Source organism: Catharus ustulatus, chromosome 1, assembly GCF_009819885.2.
Source record: "Catharus ustulatus isolate bCatUst1 chromosome 1, bCatUst1.pri.v2, whole genome shotgun sequence".
NCBI lineage: Eukaryota > Metazoa > Chordata > Aves > Passeriformes > Turdidae > Catharus > Catharus ustulatus.
This window is the reverse complement of record NC_046221.1, coordinates 111884358-111902856: the sequence shown is the minus strand read 5'-3', so window position 1 is coordinate 111902856 and position 18499 is coordinate 111884358. Positions and strand designations below refer to the sequence as shown.

The 18499-nt window shown below is 39.0% G+C and overlaps 1 protein-coding gene across 6 annotated transcripts in view; it reads right to left on the bottom strand.

The window, feature by feature from the left end:
• GREB1L (GREB1 like retinoic acid receptor coactivator) overlaps positions 1–18499 on the bottom strand; it is a 125213-nt gene that overhangs the window by 37877 nt on the left and 68837 nt on the right. For 2 of the 6 annotated variants that reach the window (XM_033080560.2, XM_033080551.2), the window contains 8 exons: positions 18268–18439; positions 17800–17997; positions 10646–10822; positions 7979–8155; positions 5957–6079; positions 2685–2822; positions 685–822; positions 230–349 (listed from right to left, as the gene is read on the bottom strand). In XM_033080560.2, coding sequence (XP_032936451.1) covers positions 230–349; positions 685–822; positions 2685–2822; positions 5957–6079; positions 7979–8155; positions 10646–10822; positions 17800–17997; positions 18268–18436 — 1240 coding nt within the window. In that variant the 5' untranslated portion in view covers positions 18437–18439. The remainder of the gene's footprint in view (positions 1–229; positions 350–684; positions 823–2684; positions 2823–5956; positions 6080–7978; positions 8156–10645; positions 10823–17799; positions 17998–18267; positions 18440–18499) is intronic. The other 4 variants (XM_033080581.2, XM_033080570.2, XM_033080590.2 and 1 more) reach the window with 4 other exon arrangements.

The window sequence follows — 18499 nt, the reverse complement described above, 5'->3', positions numbered from 1 at the left end:
TCCTTTCCTCTTTCCCCCCAGCAGTTTTACTTCCCCTGTGTCACATCTTAGATTACAACAACCAGGACCAAGCAATCATATGTGCCTTTTTGGGGGCACCTGAAAAACTCTCTATGGTCTGCTTAAATACTTGGACAAGATCAATTACGTGAGAGGTGCAGCACAGGGCTGCTGGGTTGGCTCAGTTCACGTTTTAACAAATGAAATCTCACTGTCACTCCAGTTTTACCTGTTCTTGTTGAAGGCCGGATTGTAGGAACAGGTACTGCTAAAGCAGGAGGCGGGACTGGGGACCCAGGAGACCATCCTCGGTGACGTTTCTTTGGTGGTCCTGAACTGGACATAGATGCTGGAAGGAAAACAAAAACTAATTCTAAACCCTGTCCTCCCAAATTACCGAATTCCAGCCCACACTCCATTTGCCACTGGTGTTGAGCAGGTATCACATCACAGAGCACCAGAAGTTCACACCTAGATTTACATAAAACCAGATTATGATATGAAAAATATTGTTACCCATGTTAAAAAGTCCAGCATAATCATTAATGGTCATGCCAAAAAGCAAATGGATCTGGAAAGACTGAATGGCAGGAACAGTTACAATCAGAAGAACAACAAAATCACAAATTTCAAGCTCAACATCCAATGCAGCTTGGAATAAAAAATCAGAGAGGTTTTCTTTACCTTGGTCTCCAGCTGCACAGCCAGGACTTGGAGATGTCGAGTGAGGCATTGGTCGAGAGACCGTAGTACTCAATGCGTTATTTCTTCCTCCATTAGCGTTTCCATTAGCAACATCTGTGGCACGTAGTGAAAGAGGAGCTGAGTATAATAAAATACAGAGTGTGTGGCTTGAGACAATCTTGGAAACAAACAAATAAAATAATACAGCCACACAGAGATGCAAAAGAACAGGGCAAGATGCATGACCAGAAAAAAAACATACTCCAGGGAAAGCATAAAATGCATTCCGCAGAGAAACATTCAGATTGCAAATCCAAGCCTTGAAAAGGGGTGTCCTTTTCAAGGGATAGGTGGAAGAAAGAATCCAAAGAGAACGCCGCCAAAATACAATGAAATATTACACAAACACAAAATTATTGGGAAGTTTGTGACATGTTTTTTTACACGGTGAAATTTTTTTAAAAATATACAATGCAAATTCAGTTTGTAAAGATTTCTAAGCCACTTGTGTGTATCTACAGAATTTCCCCCCCCAGTCATCCTTATGCTATGCACAATAATTCACTACAGGGCTCTCATCTAAAGCTGTAGCAAAGGACTCTGGGCAGGGGAATACAGGGCAGTTTGCTGCAAAGTGTACATGGTCTGAGCATTATTAAGGCAAATCACGCTTCATTTTGTTACCTTTGCCTAAGGTGATCCTCCAGCCCCAGCAAGCCTGACACTCTGGCAGGACCCACTATATTCAGGCCACAAAATTAAATTACAACAATGGATGATCACCAGAAGTTACCATCACTCATCTGAGTTCGTTCTCATTCTTCTTCAGAACACAGTTTTTTGCAGAAGAAAAAAAAAAAGGCATAAACTGCCAACATGGAGGCCAGTGGAAACTCCAGTTCCTTGCTGGTATCCACCAGCTCCACAAGGATTTAGCCCCCAAGAACATATTTCAGGAGCAACACCAGGAGATAGTGCAGCAGCTGGCTGATGGCAGCTGCAACTGGAAATTATATAGAGGACAATACAATGCCTCAGCTGCAGACACATCTGGCACAAGACTCCCCAGTCGCCAACTACAAAACCTCAATAACCTCACCTGCCCATTGTAAGCTCCCCATTTGTACTCTGAATCAACAATTCTGTATGGACAGATAGGGTGGATATGGGTCAGTTACAGAAGTGGTTGGAAAGCTGGGAAAAAATTTCAGTGCAAAATAAAATCACACAGGTATGGAGAGGAAAAAGGTATTTTACACAAAGAACTGCTAATGATTTATTAGATACAACATAATTACATTATGCACCATAACACTATATATTGTATTAAATAACAGATGTAATACATCATGTATAAAGTGTAATGTTCATGTGCATATATAAACCACATAAATTGATATATTTTCTTATTCAAGCACACTGTCCTGCAATAAGTGTGATGATTTCTTATCTATTGCTTAAAGACTAACCAGCAGGAGTAAAAGCCAACCAGATTATCCCAACAGAGTGTCAGTGAGGGACTCAGATGTTACAGCTGAGGGTTATAATTTATTAAATACACAATGCAGAAATAAGCAATTAAAACAGCAGAGATATTAAAACTCCTTAAAATGAGACCAAATTCCACTAAATGTATGTTGAGGAACTATAGTTGTTAGAAATGCAGAACTACACACTGCTCCCATTTAATGAGGCAGGAATCAGTGTGATATCAAGAGGTGACATTTATGCTCTTTTAAATATCTTGGGAAGTGCAAAGAGAGATATCATTGCACTCCTACCAGGATTTAAATCTGAAAACCAAGATGTGGCTCAAGCTTGGGGACAGTGCTAACTGCAAAAATTTCTGTGCCAAGGACTGCAAGAATATAAGAGTTCTGGAGAATGATAGTGAATGTTTTCCTTTCCCTTCTCCACCGATAAAAATGACACTCTCTTTTCTTGGTTGTTAAGCTGATGGGTCCCTTGGCTCTCAGGTGTTTTGGAAAGCTAAGCCATACCTGCAGCAAATGCCTTTCCTACGAGCTGTACTGACAGGGCCAGAGGTTTCACAATGTTCTTATTCCGGGAGGGGTCTTGTGTTCCACTTAAGTTAACAGCAGCAGAAGATGATTTTGCTGGACTGAACACTGAAGAATCTGAGAACAGAAGTTGTTTAATTAATGATTAAAAACCATATATATACATATATATTATTTTTATTACAGACATAATTTTTATTATATACACACGTATCAAAACTCATCTCTGCATAAATTGCAAGCAATTTTTTGCACTCCAAAGAAATCACCATGTATCTTTTAGGAGTTTTACCAAACATTTAACTGGGCATTTCTATAGCATCTTATATTCTACTGAACCCATTATTGATCTCTTCCACAATATTTTGCACTCATACATACTCAAAAAATATTTTAACCATAGAAGGGGCTATCTCATTGCTCCTCAAAATAGCCTCATGGGATAGGGCAAGTAAATGCAGTTTTCTCATGGTTCACATGAACTTGCAGTCAGCAAGCATTGGGAATAAGCACTGGAATAAGTTGCCTAAAGAGGTTGTGGAAACTCCATCACCTCAGATTTTCAACAACAAGCTACTGAATCTCTGTCAGACACCACTAAGCTTGACTAAGGGCAGAAAAAACCAAACCCAAAAACATAGCCTTCTCACAGCACTACTGTCTATAAAACTACAAAAAACGTATGCCCATTTATAAATCTGAGTAAAAAATTAAGGATATTTGAGCCCAAACCCTTTGCATTAATTAAGCTTCATAGAGCACTTTACAAGGCTAAAACTTATAAATCTTATTTTGTAGAAGGATAAACTGAAGAAAAAACAAATTTTAATATTTGCCCAGTATAAAACTAATTCCAAACCTCTCAGCATGTAAGTCCCTTTCACATCAGACATTTCATAGTTGCAATTTACTTCAAGAAAAAATTACATTTGGATGCTGATACACTGGTAAATCCAAATTCTTATAACCAGAGTGAAAGAATATTAACTCAGTCCAGAAAGTAGTTTACAAAAGTAGGCAAAGGAGGCTAAGTTCACCTACAGATGTCCTAGTAAAACAGCCAGCTAAAGAAAACAGAAGACCAACTTGATCTGCCAAACACATTCACCCTCAGGCCACACACCATTTGGTGAAGGAGGGTGGGAGGAAGCTCTGCTTTGCCAGACAGAGGAACTGACATGAAGAACAAACACAGAAGCCTCTGCTGCTGCTGCCCCACCAGAAAATCTTGTCCATGTTCACAGGAAATACGCTGAATGGCTAACAAAATAGACCACCAGGTCAGGGCCCTTGGAGGGAGATGCTGTCATTAAATATGACGCAGCAAATATGTAGGTTTAAAGTTTCTTCATAGTAAATTGTCCAGAAGCTTTGGGGATTGTTTTTCCCCATTTCTAGTTGTAATACATTTTCTTGAAATTTTAACTGTGAATGTGGATGTGGCTGATACATGTTTAAACGCCACTCTGTTGCCTAAGCAGGACTTATAGTTATTAAAATATCAATTATTACAATTCTTCATCTTTTTCTCGTAAAGCCTTGTTGCTTAACACGTTAATTGAATTTTCCCCTCTCGAGCGTCTGCCCAAAACCGTATTTTTGATTCTGTATGCCCGTAAGTACCTAGATGTATCTTACGGAACTCAAAGACTGAACCAGAAATATCTACACAAATTTTAAAGAAAAAAAGGGGTATGAGTTGGTGATGGACTGAAAGAAATTTCAGAAAACAGTCTGCTAATAAGTAGTCCTGTCTTAAAACAATCAGGAAGCAAACTCCAGTAGGAAGAGCTATGCAGAATCAAGAAGAGAAAAAGCCAGAAACGCCCTCCATCACAGGTGACAAGTCAGAATTTATGCCACTGAATAAAAGGTGCTCTCCACCCTTCTCCCAGTCACAGGGCATTCATGTGTATGTATGTGGCATTATCTTCACTAGAAGATAACAGCAGAAGGAGATGAAAAGGTTTTGATGAGCATGACCTAGGAGTACAAACAGTGACACACAGTAACACCAAGCAGACTGAAAATGGCAGGGAGTGATAAGAAGAAAGCCATATATAAAAGGTGTATCTATTAACTTGGCAGATACAATAGAAGACAAAGCTGTGTAAATATTAGAATTCTTGATGTTCCAAATAAACAGGTTTTCATGCATCTGCACAGTTCTCATGCCTGGATCTGGAAGCCAAGGGATCATGCCATGAAATGCAGATGTGTTTAAACCACATGGTCATTTAATTTTCCCCAAAGCCTAAAGCATTTAGCTTCCTCAACAGAGACAGGCAACCATCTAAGGCAAGTGCCTCTGAAAATACTAATCAGTGATTATAGTTTCCCATGAATGCCCATGTTTAGCTTTTGTTTGTTACTCCTTTTTACAAACCTTCTAAGTGTAAAAAGTATTTTAACCATCTTGCTTTGTATCTGCATTTCATACCCCTTTAAAGGAACATGTTTTTGGACATTTGTATCAATTAATAACTACACTTAACAGGTCATTTTCTCTTGTTTTTAATTCCTCAAAAAATAGCATGAACAGACAAAAACATACAACAGTGTAGATGAAGCTGCAATAAAGCAATGAGGAAGAAAGATCATACAAGAGCACTTTGTCTACTTGCAACAAATAAGTAGATACATGCTATTAAGATGCTGCTTCTTTGTCAGTAAATGACTATTTGATTTTTTTATTTTCTCCTTATTTAAGGATATCATTAATAGCTTTCTAGAATAGTTGTGAGTGACCTGTTAGCTCACATAACACAAACCCACTGCATGCATATGGGGAACTTGCAATTCTAAGTACACCTCCGTGTGCAATAAGGAAATAAGCAAGTAAATAAAATAAAATTTGGCCCCCTCTCCCTAAAAGGAGTTTATTTTCCTTTTCCAGACAAATAGTCTAGTTTATATACTAAGCAGACACTTTCCTACAAACGTATAATTGAAGTTTTTTGAGATGCACAAAAAAATTCATGAAACAAAGACAGGGAGGCACAGAATCAAATAAATTAATCAAAAAATCCTTTAATGCTTTTACATCGACAGTTGTTTTGAGACTAATCTAACCTTCAGCCTCACCTGGGTCTTAATCTTTGCCAAAGCAAATTTTGAAAGGCATCCTCTCCAGTGTAATCTATACATGGCTCAAGGTAAATACCCAGTTGTTTACAGCATCCCTGACCCACCAGTGTCTGAGGTAACTTACCACCCCCAATGGTTATCTTTACAGCACTTTCAGCTCCTACCTGTCTGAGTGAACCCTGATTTGTATCCATTAGCTGATCCACCCTCTGGGGTCGTGGACGGTGACACCGAAGGATTTGGTTTAGCAGAGAGGCTAGCAGCAGATGATTGCCTGCTTCTACATTCTGCAAACGAAGCAGCTACAGTACATATTAACAAGGCCTGCCTTCCAGCAGCAAGGTTCAGCAACACGGTGGCGAAAGGTGACAAAATGTTAAGAGCATACACACAGCACGTACAACAAACAGCGGCAAATGGCAGCATTCAATGAAAACGCGGATTCACAGTTTAGTCAACTTTGTCTTCTAATTAAGAAAACCTCCCTGGGGGCCACTCAGGGGGCCAGGCAAATACAGACCAGATGCTGCAAAATGGCAAAAGCCCTCAGATCACAGCTTCCAAGAGATTTGAAAGTATTGGACATGTCCCAGAAAACACTCAGAGACTTCTGTGGCACAACCTGTATACAAACCGTCATATGTTGCCTTTTAAAAGGAGAAATTGTGCTGGGACCCAGATTTTTAATATGCCTCCACAAACCTTCAGGGAGATCTCAGCACTGTTAGTGTCTGTCTGGATGAAAACTGAGTTGAGGGAGGAGAAAGTCACCTTGAAAATCACATATTAATCCATTTTTAAAACTGAGATCTAATCAGGATTTCTTTTAAGGGGTTAATTGTTTAAAAGCACTCTTCTTCAAATTAGACCTATAATGTAAATGAAGAGTGAAAGGTTACCAGATGGACGGCAGCAATATGGGGACAGAACCTACCAAAGTACTGCCCATGAGGTTGACTCTTGGTTGATTTTCTAAACTTTCATGGGTGCTCAGAACAATTGCAATTTGCATACAGCCAAAAGTGAAACCAGGATCTGCTTCTTCCACATGTGCCTTACTCCTGACTGCATTTACCAGGACACTCCAACTGCATGAGTATCAGAGAGAAAAAAGATTCCAAAAGTAAAATGAGGCTTCCTTTGTCTGCATTTGGGATCTGACTACCAAATCAAGTATTTGTGTCATTTTTCTGAAAAATGCTGTTGAAAAGCCACATGCACTCTAAAGCAGTAGTTAATTATCCTTGTAACGGAGCAAAGCAGCTGAAGCCAGGATCCTTTTGACCCACTAAGTGATAGAAACTATAATCACTCATACAGCTCAGTGATAACCATCTCTTTCGGGTGTCATGCTGCTATTCACATCAGGATGTGACTCCTCAGATGTCTGTCAGTCCTCCCGCAGAGCTTCCCCTCTCCTCTCATCAACTTTTTGGAACAACAGGGACCAGATCAAACTCTGTCCTCACTGAGTGAGACCACAGATGAAAAGTTCAGGTTGTCTGCACATAAACCAACTTGGTAGACAGTGGGTAGGTAAACCACTCTTTCCTTGAGTCTAGCTCCAAAATCCTGCATCCTCCAATAAAGAGACCCCATAGCTACCTTGCCTTGGGGTCACAAATCTACCCTTTTGTAGCACCTATATCGCACAGGCTGCTCTGGCAGAGGGTAAGAACAAATGTAAAACACTGCAAATGGCAGGAGCATCCAAGTCTTTGCTTTCCCTGAGATCAGTGACCTGAGCTTTCTTAATCTTATGGCATGCTAGCTATCTTCAGGCATGAGACAGATTGGACTGCACCTGCAAAGATGAATATCAGTGGAAAACCAATGTTGCAGCCCTGGCTGAGTCACCTTGCTTCAGGCACATAAAGGAATCATCAGACTGAGTAACATCTTTTTTTCTACCAAGATGACTGCACACTCTAAGGTGGGCAGATCTAGGGCTGCCACCAAAAGTATGGGGAGATTAAAGAAGAGTGTTGACAAGAGTGTTGTCACATGGTTATTATTAAGACTTAAACTTCTTTGGCAAAATCCAAACTTCAGTGAAATCAGTGAGAATTTTCCCTTCAAGCAGTTACTTTTGAATGCATTCATTTTCAACAGCAACTTGCAACTTTTTATTCAACATCACCCCTAACAGCATAAAACACCCCTAACTGAATGGGCACCTTTATTACCTTTCCAGCAAATAAGGGGTCCCTTTGACAGTACACCTTGGGAGCTTCTTACTAGGTAGTACTTTAAGTGCTTCTGCTTCTTTGGCTGAGTGGTTAATTTCAGGTTGATATGATTGGAAAACTCTGTGAAGTACCGAAATCCTCTTTCTCCACAGCCTATACAATTCCCAGAAAATCCTGGAAGAACAAAGCAGAAGATACACAAACAGATTAAATGTCTTGTACTATTTGCTAGGAATAAGGCCATCTAAACCTACCTGCACATCCAGTTCCAAGGGACTGGAGTCCATTTTTTCTATATTAAATATCCACAGGTTCCAAACTGCAGACATGTCTCTCAAAAAAGTGGCTAATCCATCAGAACAATTTCATATTACTGTGTCCTAGTTTGGAGGACAGGTGTCTGCTAAGAAAGGCAGGATGTAAACTCCTTCCCTCCAAATTATTAGAATTTTACATCAAAAGAATTTTCCCTGAAGCTGAACATTACATTTTATTCAAGTTGATGCCAAGATTTGCACAGCCAAAGTTAGGATTGCTTCAGAACAGTTTAAAAAACCTACAGTTTCTCAAGAAAGTAATAAATTTAGGGACAAAGGCCGTTTTTCTGCAACGTTCCCAACAGGGTTTCACTGAAAGGAATGAAATTTTGAGTTGAGGTATGGAGGATATGTTCCAGACTAAGAATTTTAAGCAGCCTGGATTTCCAGTGCCATTCATAGCTATGTTAATGGGAATCTGGTGAAATGATGGCACCAGTCTAACATTTCATAGAACAAAGCACAGGGCATGTTCTGAAATGGGTCTGTCTGGAAATCTTTGTTGTTTGAATCAGTCCTCTATTATCTAATGCTGAACAATTAAGCCCTCCTGTCTTAATTGTCATGCCACTTATCTCTGAATTGCTTTCAACCCTTAATGAAACAGATTTTCTATGGAGTATCAATAATGATTTATAAAAGTGCTAGCAGATTCATATCGAGTGGACATGCTTTATTTTTGTTTGGTTGGGTTTTTTTTCCATTTACTAATCAGTTCAAGATGTGTAAGAGAATAAATTTTTCATTCTTGCTAATGTCATTATTTTCCACAATGACAAACATCTTGGAAGATGCTGGTTCCTGCACTCACCTGTCAGCCAAATTAACACGTTTATCACAAAGATATTCAGTGCTTTTGACAAAATGCCTTATCCACAAAACTCTTAATAATTAGGCTATTGTCTTCACCCTTACTGTGCCTCATTATCAGCTTGGACAAGGAAGCCAAGATGCAAATTTCTTCATCCTGTTTTTCCTGGGACTGAGTCATTCTTTCTTTACTCCCTTGCAGCCCACAGGATCTACTGGTGCATCTCCAGTTTTCAGAAAGAGTAACCAGGGTCTCACAGAGCTCCTGAGTCAGTTCTTTGCTCATTGGTGCCAGTTACAGAAGTCTCCAGGTGCTTCAATACAGCAGCAGTGGCAGAGATGTGAGTCACCAGGCTCATTACCAAATGACACCAGAGATGATGGATGGATACAAAGCTGGGATGGGGGGTAGGTTTACCAACAAAGACAAGCAGTACCACATTTCATCAGGTTTAAACACCATCTACCTGTCTATCAGATAGTTCTTACTGGTCAGCTCCTGACACTTCCCCTGCTTAGCAGGGGAAAAGACCCCCTGAATCATGAAGTGTACACCAGAGTATCCTGTTATCCCACATCCCCAGCGATAGCCAGCACACCACAGCCTCAATCTAACTCAGGCCAGGGGCATTTCTGCCTTAGGCCCAAAGGTTTACAGTGTGTAGTAGCACATCAAATGGATTTAATGGAGAGGTAACATTAAAGCACAAAACAAAGCTGTTTCCAATAGTTACACAACATATTGCTGGTCTGGACCAGAATTCGAGCAATACAGTTAAATCAGGATATTTATCCTTTGTTGTTATTTCTTTCTGATGAAAGGTCTTTCTGAATATATTGTAGGCAGAACAATGACTGAAGGGAGAAATGAGAGAGTAAATTCCAAACAGACTAAGGAGCCAAAATACATTAAATCACTTCTACTAGCCTATTAAAATGTGTACCAGTTGTGATCCAGGCAGGAAATCTACGTGCACATAGGCCTGTCTTCAATTACCCAGAGACATTGTTGTATTAAAATTTTAAAATTCATAAATGTAACAGATTATGACATAATTGGGAAAGGGGGGGTGTGCCTATGTATTGGGTTTTGGGAAGCAAATTGCTCCCAGAACTTCTACTGAGAACAATGATTGTGGTGAAGCCAAGGGCAGAAATCTTCCTTTAATTAAAAAAAAAAAATTATCTAGTTAATTTTCAATATTTGCAGGAGCACATTTCTTCTTAAATGAAAATGCTGTAAGCTCCAGCAGAGATAAAGAGTATATGTGTAGTTCACATTTAGAATGCCAGGGCTGCAATTGACTTCTGCCCACACAGAAATCTAGGAGATTCAATTGTGGTTAATTGTGGAATCAGGGACTTGTTTTAAAATGGGCTTTTATGGCAGGTTCCTCTACAGATTTGATGAAATCACTCCTCTCCTCAACATATTTCTAATAGAAGGTTATTAGCTGAAATGACATTAGGTAATTCTCAACTGGCTTTTTTTTTCTTCTCTGAATTACTATGGCACAAAGGAAAAAAGATCTCTTACCCAAAAGTGCATTTTTTCCATGATCATCTGGCAAAAACCTCTTGTCAACAGCGCAGACTAGAATGTGCTCAGGAAGGTTGGGAGATTTGGCTCCTACTAACAGGAAGCCTGCTGGGATATCAATTTGCTCCATGCACAGAGATACTAACCGTAAATCCTTGCCTGCTTGACAAAAACCTACAAAATAAAGCAAAACAAATGATAACTCTTCAAAAGAATCCATTCAATTTTCTTTGTTTTATCAGTTACAAAACCAAATGGGCTTCACAACTTGATGCTGTAACTGGGGTTTTAATATATCCTTTTTAAACTGAGATAGCATCTCATCAGAACCATGAGTTGAGGGTTTCAGAGGCAATAGATAACATTGTTTTAAATATGCTGAACATATACAGGCACAAAAAAAATTTAAGTGTCCAAACATTAGACATCAAATGGCTCCAAAACCAAATTTTTCAAAACAATCAAAGAGGATAAGCTTGTGATTTAATAACAGAAAACAGCTCTTAAAACATGCCAAAGATTATTTTTTCTTTGCCAAACTTTAGTTTACAGTTTTTCAAGAGAAACAATTTTGTCTTTGTTGCTTGTAGAAGGCTAGCATTGATACATAAACACCATTAAGTAATACAAAAGAAGGATAAAAACTGATGACTGAAGTTTAGTAGTGGCTACTAAAAGTTATTTTATTGTATAAAACTAATTAAATATCTAATTTTTAAATTCTCTATACATTTTAGAAATTCCAGCATATAAATAATTCACTTGTTTTAGACATGTGAATCATGATTTCACTAAGTCTCCAGTTGAGTCTCTTTAAGTCTCAGTGGACTGCATGACTTTCAAGTCCCCAGTTAAGGTTTTTTCCCCATTCAAATACACATATCCACACAAAATAAGGACATAAAACTGCTTCTTGGGCTTCTAATCAATGTAGGGCTAAAGCAGCAGAAGTGGGCAAAAATGGGACCTGAGAGAGTTTCTGCTGTTCAATGCCCTGCAGTGAGCAGGTAGCAGGCTGGGTCACACAGAAAGCATAGCAAGGCAACCCAGAGCAGTGTCCAGGCTAAATAAACAATAAATAAAGAAAATCATAATTGCAAGAATCAAGATTATTGTGAAATCTGAAATTACTGCAATAGCTATTAAGACTTCAGCTATCAATACCTATTACTTACACTTGATTAAAAATATTCATGTAGTCCTTAATTGTCACAGAAATTGTAAGGAAGAAAAAAAAAGACATTCATTGTCTAAGCATCTGGTAACACAATGTCATCACAGCTTAACTAAAAGCCACCTCGCTCCTGCGACAAAACCTATAGCAACTTCAGCAAAAATTATGGAAGCTAATGGGTTTTAGTTTTCTCTCAGAACTGTAGCAAGCACAGAGCATGTGCAAAGTGGAATGCACAGAATCGACTTGGATGAATTTCCTCACAAGCAGCAGCTTGCTGAAAACAGGGTCCATACAGGTTCAGTCTTGTGCCTACACTCACAATCTGCTGAAACAGTTCTTGTCTGAATGGTTTCTTCAGTTCTTCAATCAGCTCATTTCCAGCAGCAGCTTGTGGAAAGCTAGCTTGGATTCACCCCTCACACACATCTTTTTCCAGGCAATGAATTGAAACACAATGCCTAAAGTTTTAATGTATGAATCAGTGGACTGGATCAACAATTTACCAAGAAAAACTTACATATGTTTTAGGAGAGAAGTATTAAATCTGCATATTTGAAGTACAATTAGTTACTTTTTGATCATAGGTGCCATTTGATTTTAATCTGTTAAATTCTTCTTAAGGCATATTCTCTAAAAACACATTGATCCTAGTCAAATAGAAAGCCAGGCACCAGACTAAGTATTATCTAGACTTTTTGATGCAATTTATAAAGAAACAGTTGCAGATAAACACAGGGTAAAAGTCTCTTACATTCAAAATAAAATTTGCTTATTCAAATGGTTTATGCCACCTGGGTATTATATCCAGAATTTTCAAAACTGACCTTAAATATTTAGGCATTCAGTGAAATCTGAATAGCTGACATGCTTAGAAAATACCACTTTAAATCTAGATTTAGAATAGAAAAATTACCCACTGCTGACAATGTGGGTAAACAGGAAATCTGTAGATAAGGATTATGAAACAGCAAGTGCAGTAAGATTTCAACACAGATTTAAACCCATGCTTTTACACAATTATCTTCTAGCCTGGTCTCTCCCAAAAAATGTTCTGGAAATGTCCAGAAGCACAAATGGTGACCAACTGGAGGTTTTGAAGGAATTACTAGCAATAGCAATGCCAGCAAAAGAAGGTTGTCAGTGTTGCTGTGTGCCAGACTTGCTTTCTGAAGGAGCACACAACATTGAGAAGGGTGAATATCGCACAAGAAGCTCTCAGCCCCTTGGAGTGCTTGAGGGTTTTGATGTCCCAGTGAAGTGAAGCAGTGCTCCACTACATCCCAGGTGAAAGAAAATAGTCAGCTTTATCTGGGCTACGAGGAAAACAACTTCAGCTATGCTTTGAGCAGCTGTGTGTCACCATTCTGCATCAGTCCCCAAGGGAGAAGCTACAGGAGAACCCTACGAAACAACATCTTAACAAGTTTACAAGCACACTTCAGTAACAGCCTGCTCTCATGGGAACAGCAGCCTCTTACTTAGGGGCTGTAAATCTTAATATACTTAATATTTCCCACCATTTAGGCTATGTAGGACAGGTCTGTAGAAATGCTGCATCCTATCTAATCTGCAAACAATACCTACAATTTACCCCCAGTATCATCTCTTAGCCAGTGCTCCCAGACCCCTTGCACGCCCCCTCTTTTCCCTCCTTTCACAATCTCCTCTGGCATCCCCCTCTGCTTTGGCTGGCGACATCTCTGGATCAGAGAGGTATGCATGTGCAGACTGGCTGACCAGCACATGCCTCTGTGATGTTCAGCCTGTGGGAGAGCTACAATTACTTTGCTGCCCCAGGGGACTTAAGTTTGGGGACACCGATGTCATCCAACCAGCTCCTGAACTTCACAAATCTTGTTGAAATTCATTACCTTCATCATCTCTACCATTACCTCTGCCAGCAATGGCAGAAAGTAGCTACCAGCTCAGAGCTCACAGGTGACTGCCAAAACCTCGTTTTCAGAGGTGGTGAGACAATAAACAGGGCTGATACCAAATGGTTTCCTCTGGCTCCCCTTCTGCACAGGGAAGAGGATCCTGATGGGTGGGCAGTGAGAGAGGCAGCACAGACAGACCCTCAAGCCTCCATGAGCTTTTCTCTTGCTCACTGAACAGCTGCCACAGGAGGGGCAGGGAGGGCTGCAGAGCTTGGCCAGGTACAGCTGGGATTTGCTCCCATCAGGAGATACCGAGAGGATGCAAATCTGCTCCTGTGCAGTAAAGGGTTTGAATTTTCCTTCAAAGACATGCAGATGGTATACTTCAAGAGCCCTTCATTATCCTTCTTTCCCTTGACTTTTAGGACTGAAAAGCACTCTTTTAAGTTTCTGTTGCTTTTTGAAACTGAATGAGAAAATTCCACCCAAAACACACTGATTTGGAAGCCAGTATCTCACTGTGGGGAGTTGAAGGGGGGATTAGCCCTCTATTACATTGTCTTTTTCTAACTAGCAAGCACCACAGAGACCCCAACCTTATTTTCTTTTCTGTTTTGCATAATTTTTGCATTGGTAATTAATTATCTGTTAGAAATAATAATTTCCACATTAGGAAAGACAAGACATAATGTCTCAGTACCAGATGAACTTGTGCTATCAGTGTCTAGGACTTAGAACGTTTAAAATCCATTTATATTTCATAGCTATTCATTTATAATTGTGCTGGTACCTACATTTCTATGTCAAACAGTAGTAAAACATTTCGTCTAAAGAAGAAAGAATGACACTTTAATTTACTTGTGTACCTTTTATGAAAATCTAAGTACAAAGAAAACACAAGTCAGTAAACCAAACCAACTTCTCTCTGTGAAATCTTTTCTCGACATGTAATTATAAAAAGCAGAAGTCCAAAGCCAAACTGCTGAACTACTAAAAAATACAAAAAACCAACATGTTCTCACAAGATCTCAGCTTTGTTTCAAATAAGGAACAGGCGTTTATATTTCGATTTAAGATTTGCAAATACCGGGAGTAGTCACTAAAAAATCAAAATATTAACAGCTTTTTCAGACATTTTCATTTCTTTGAAAGAATATTCACTAGTTTTTGCTTCTGAGAAGCACATTTGCATTCTCCAACATCACTTCATTTAAAGTAACCCAGTTCCATCTTCCTGAAAATATATCCCTGCAGCTGTCGATGACTACAAGTGCTAGAATCTTCTTTAAAATTAAATCTGTAGCTATCTAGCCTTTCCCCAACGTAAGAAGTAGTAGTTTCCAAGTGGGGTACCAGCCCTTTGTTGCACTGTAATAAATGGGGTATTTGCATAAGGAATTAGCTTCCAGGAATTACATATGAATTAGGGGTCACTGTCACTCGCTATTGTAACCTCACAGTAACTGATCAGGTGTTAAGTACCTGCTTACCTAATTGCTTCTGAAACTACCTTGGCCTTTCTTTAAGCATCAGGTAAATTGAGGATTTGCCAACAAAAGAAAGGTGATACTATTGTGTTTCCTACATCTTGCATAGAATTGTTATTCCACAAATTAGAAGCAGCCTCTTTTAAAGCTACAGCAAACAAGCAAGTGGTTCAGAACAGCTCCTTGCTAATGCAAGAATTTTGTTGCCTATTTGAGGTACCCATGTGAAAACGAGAAACTAATTTTTCTTGAAACCCTATTTTCATTTTTAGTTACACAAATTTGTGTTGAGGAGGAAAAAAAAGTCGTCCCCCCAAAGCCCCTGAAAATAATCTATTAGTCATGTATTACTTTCATGACTAATAGCAAGGCTCAGTGGCAAATGCAGTTGCTCTTTCCAATGGGCTAAGGAGAGAGTTAAGAGATCCAGTACTACAACCAGCTGAGAAAGAAACTCCAACAAACTCACCTGCAAGGCACTTATATTTTTTAGTTGACAATTAAGGCATTAAGATCTACCTTCTGCAGCCATGTGACTGACAAATGCATCTGAATAAAAGAGCAAGTCACCACAGAAAATAATATGGTGGTAATGGCACACATTCTGAATTCAGGAAAAGCAAACAGCACAAATACCTTAAAGGGAAAAAGATTTCATCCCAACTGATCCAAAAGGTGGGTAACAGGTTTTACAGCAAGCAGAGCTATGAACTGCAGGTTCATATTTTGCTCTTGGATAAGCGATTGAATACATGCTTAATTTAAAGTATCCAAACACAGCGAGTTCAAATGGTCTATCATTATTGTTTAACATCTTTGTAATGTTATTTACCTTTGCAATTAAATAACTAAGATAAGGGATGCAAACAATGGCAGTGATCCTGTCTTACATCTCTGGAAGGCATACTCATGAGATGAAAGATGAGCTACCAGATTAATATCTTGTTGAGATACGGTCTGCAGTGTGAATGTTTGGGAACCAGGGCATTTTAAACAATTATGTAAAACTGTCCTAACAGATCACCAGAAGTATTTGGGAAAAAAAATCTGTTTTCCTTTCCTTTTCCAGATACAAAAACAATGCTCTCTTAAATCAGTTCCTTGAGAACATCTCAAAGTAAGGCAGATTTTGTAAACTTAGAATGTTAAACTTAAAAATGAGTAATGAACAACCCTAAAACGCTGCAGATGTAACACACAAAAATTTCTTCTGGAGTTCTTTGATCATAAAAGCCTTAAGGATAAAAATCAAAACATGGGACTTCCCCTGAAAGGTCAAATTTTTCCAGGACATACTAAGAAGTTTAATATTGCATACATAAAACATGTGAAGTGAAAAATGTACTACTTCTGCTCTCCAAATGAGATTTTGCAGACTTTATTGATACTTGTCCTCAACTGAGAACACTTTTCTCAGAATACATCATTTTGTATTTTCTCCTTCCCTCCTCCTTCAAATTTACAATCCTTCAAAGAACAGAAAACCACACTTCTGTGTGAATAACAAATTCTCCCAGAGAATAATATTCCTCATCTTTTCACAGTAGCCAGCCGGTCCTTCTGTTCTTTGTGCTACAGGGAACGGTCAGTACGCTGTTACAGAGGTAAACATGCTCGTGTGAGCTGTGTTTGGAAGTGAAAAGGCAAAGATGACAACACATGCCACTAAAACCCCTCAAAAATTGCAAAGAATTACCAGTGGTGGGTCCTTGCTTCTGTCACTTCATATAACCAGATACTTCAGTGAGGTACAAAACCATTTTACAAGTTACAGCTTTTGATGAACTGTGCACGAGGATATTGAATAAAATGTCAAGAAGGGCATTTGGACCTGGTGGGAACAGTTCCCGTTTTCAGGTGTCTGAAGTCAGCAGAGAGAGGTTTTAACAAGAAGCACATCTAATAAATATGAGTAGATCTTCTTTTTTTGAGGAAGGTAAACCTTCAGAATAGAACAATTTTGGGATAAGATGAACCAATCACATAAATTTTTCTTTGGCCAAATAGGTGCATGCATAAGCTGGTTCTTTCCTTAACACATTTAAAGCCAAATAAATATAGTATGGTCAAAAATTGTGCTCATCTTGAGCAACAACAAATTGGGACAGCTCAGGGTAGGGAAGCAATAGCCAGCAGGAACATAGGGAAGACAAAACAGACAAGCTTCCACTACCAAACTTCTTACTATCTCAGCACAGAAAGTTCACTAATTGTCCTCCCCATTTTCTTTCTCCAAACTCTTCCTTCTGCCCGTGGAAGCAACTAAATCCAGCTTTGCCAATGTTTCTGAGAATCATTTAAGGATAGACTGAAAACCAGCCATAATGATGCCAACTCTTTGAGGATAGTGAATCAATGAAAAACACGGATAAAAAAGGGCTTTCAGAAACTAATGAAGTGCCACAGCCAGTCCTCAACACTGCCTTCAAATGATGCATTAGACTTTACACCCTCAAACAACTCCTTCTAATCCATATTTTGTCAGATGTAGGGCTTTGACTATAAACCGTATTTTCAGACTTTCTAGCTCAAGAAATTGTAACTGTAGAGAGTGCACACTATCATTAGAATCAGTTGTGAAGACTGAACAGTAAAAAGAAGGATACCAACCATCAGTAGTGCAAGACCCTTCTGGGGCAGGTTTTTGTGAGTATGGGATTGGTGGACTGCTTGAATCTGACATGTCTTCATCCTCTTCTTCATCTTCCATTTCATTAACAGTTTGGTTGGTAGAAAAGTCCAGGTTTCCATTTTGTGAATAGCGATGTACTAACTCTTTATCCAACTCTTCTACCTTTGGCTTCACATCTGAAGAATAAAAATAGAAAAGAATTGTAAAATATAATTTTTAAAAATCCACATAGAAAATTAAACTTTTCAACAGTAAATTAAACTTTTCAACAACTTCTAAAACAACAACTATCTCCTTTTAAAATAACCAGCATGCCATTCTTTCCCCTTAACGATGCCCAAGATTCAGATTTTGTCACACTGCTGTGCAGTTTTTGCTATTTTTTTTTTTAATTAAACACACCCCACCCTTCACACACACAGAAAAACAAGTGAAACGTGCCATACTTTCACGGTTACCTTCCGGCAAGAAAGGAGGCTGGTCAGGATCCAGGTACAGCTGCGAGAAGATTGGCCGTGGGACAACGCTGCTACATCTCAGGGAAGCTTCTATGGAATTATGAAGAGCTTCTTCAAAACGGGCAGATTTTAATTGCCCTGCATATGAATTCCCCATGATCTAAAAACACAAAGGAAACAGCTGATAAGGGGATGGGAATGTCCATGCCCAGAGAATTTA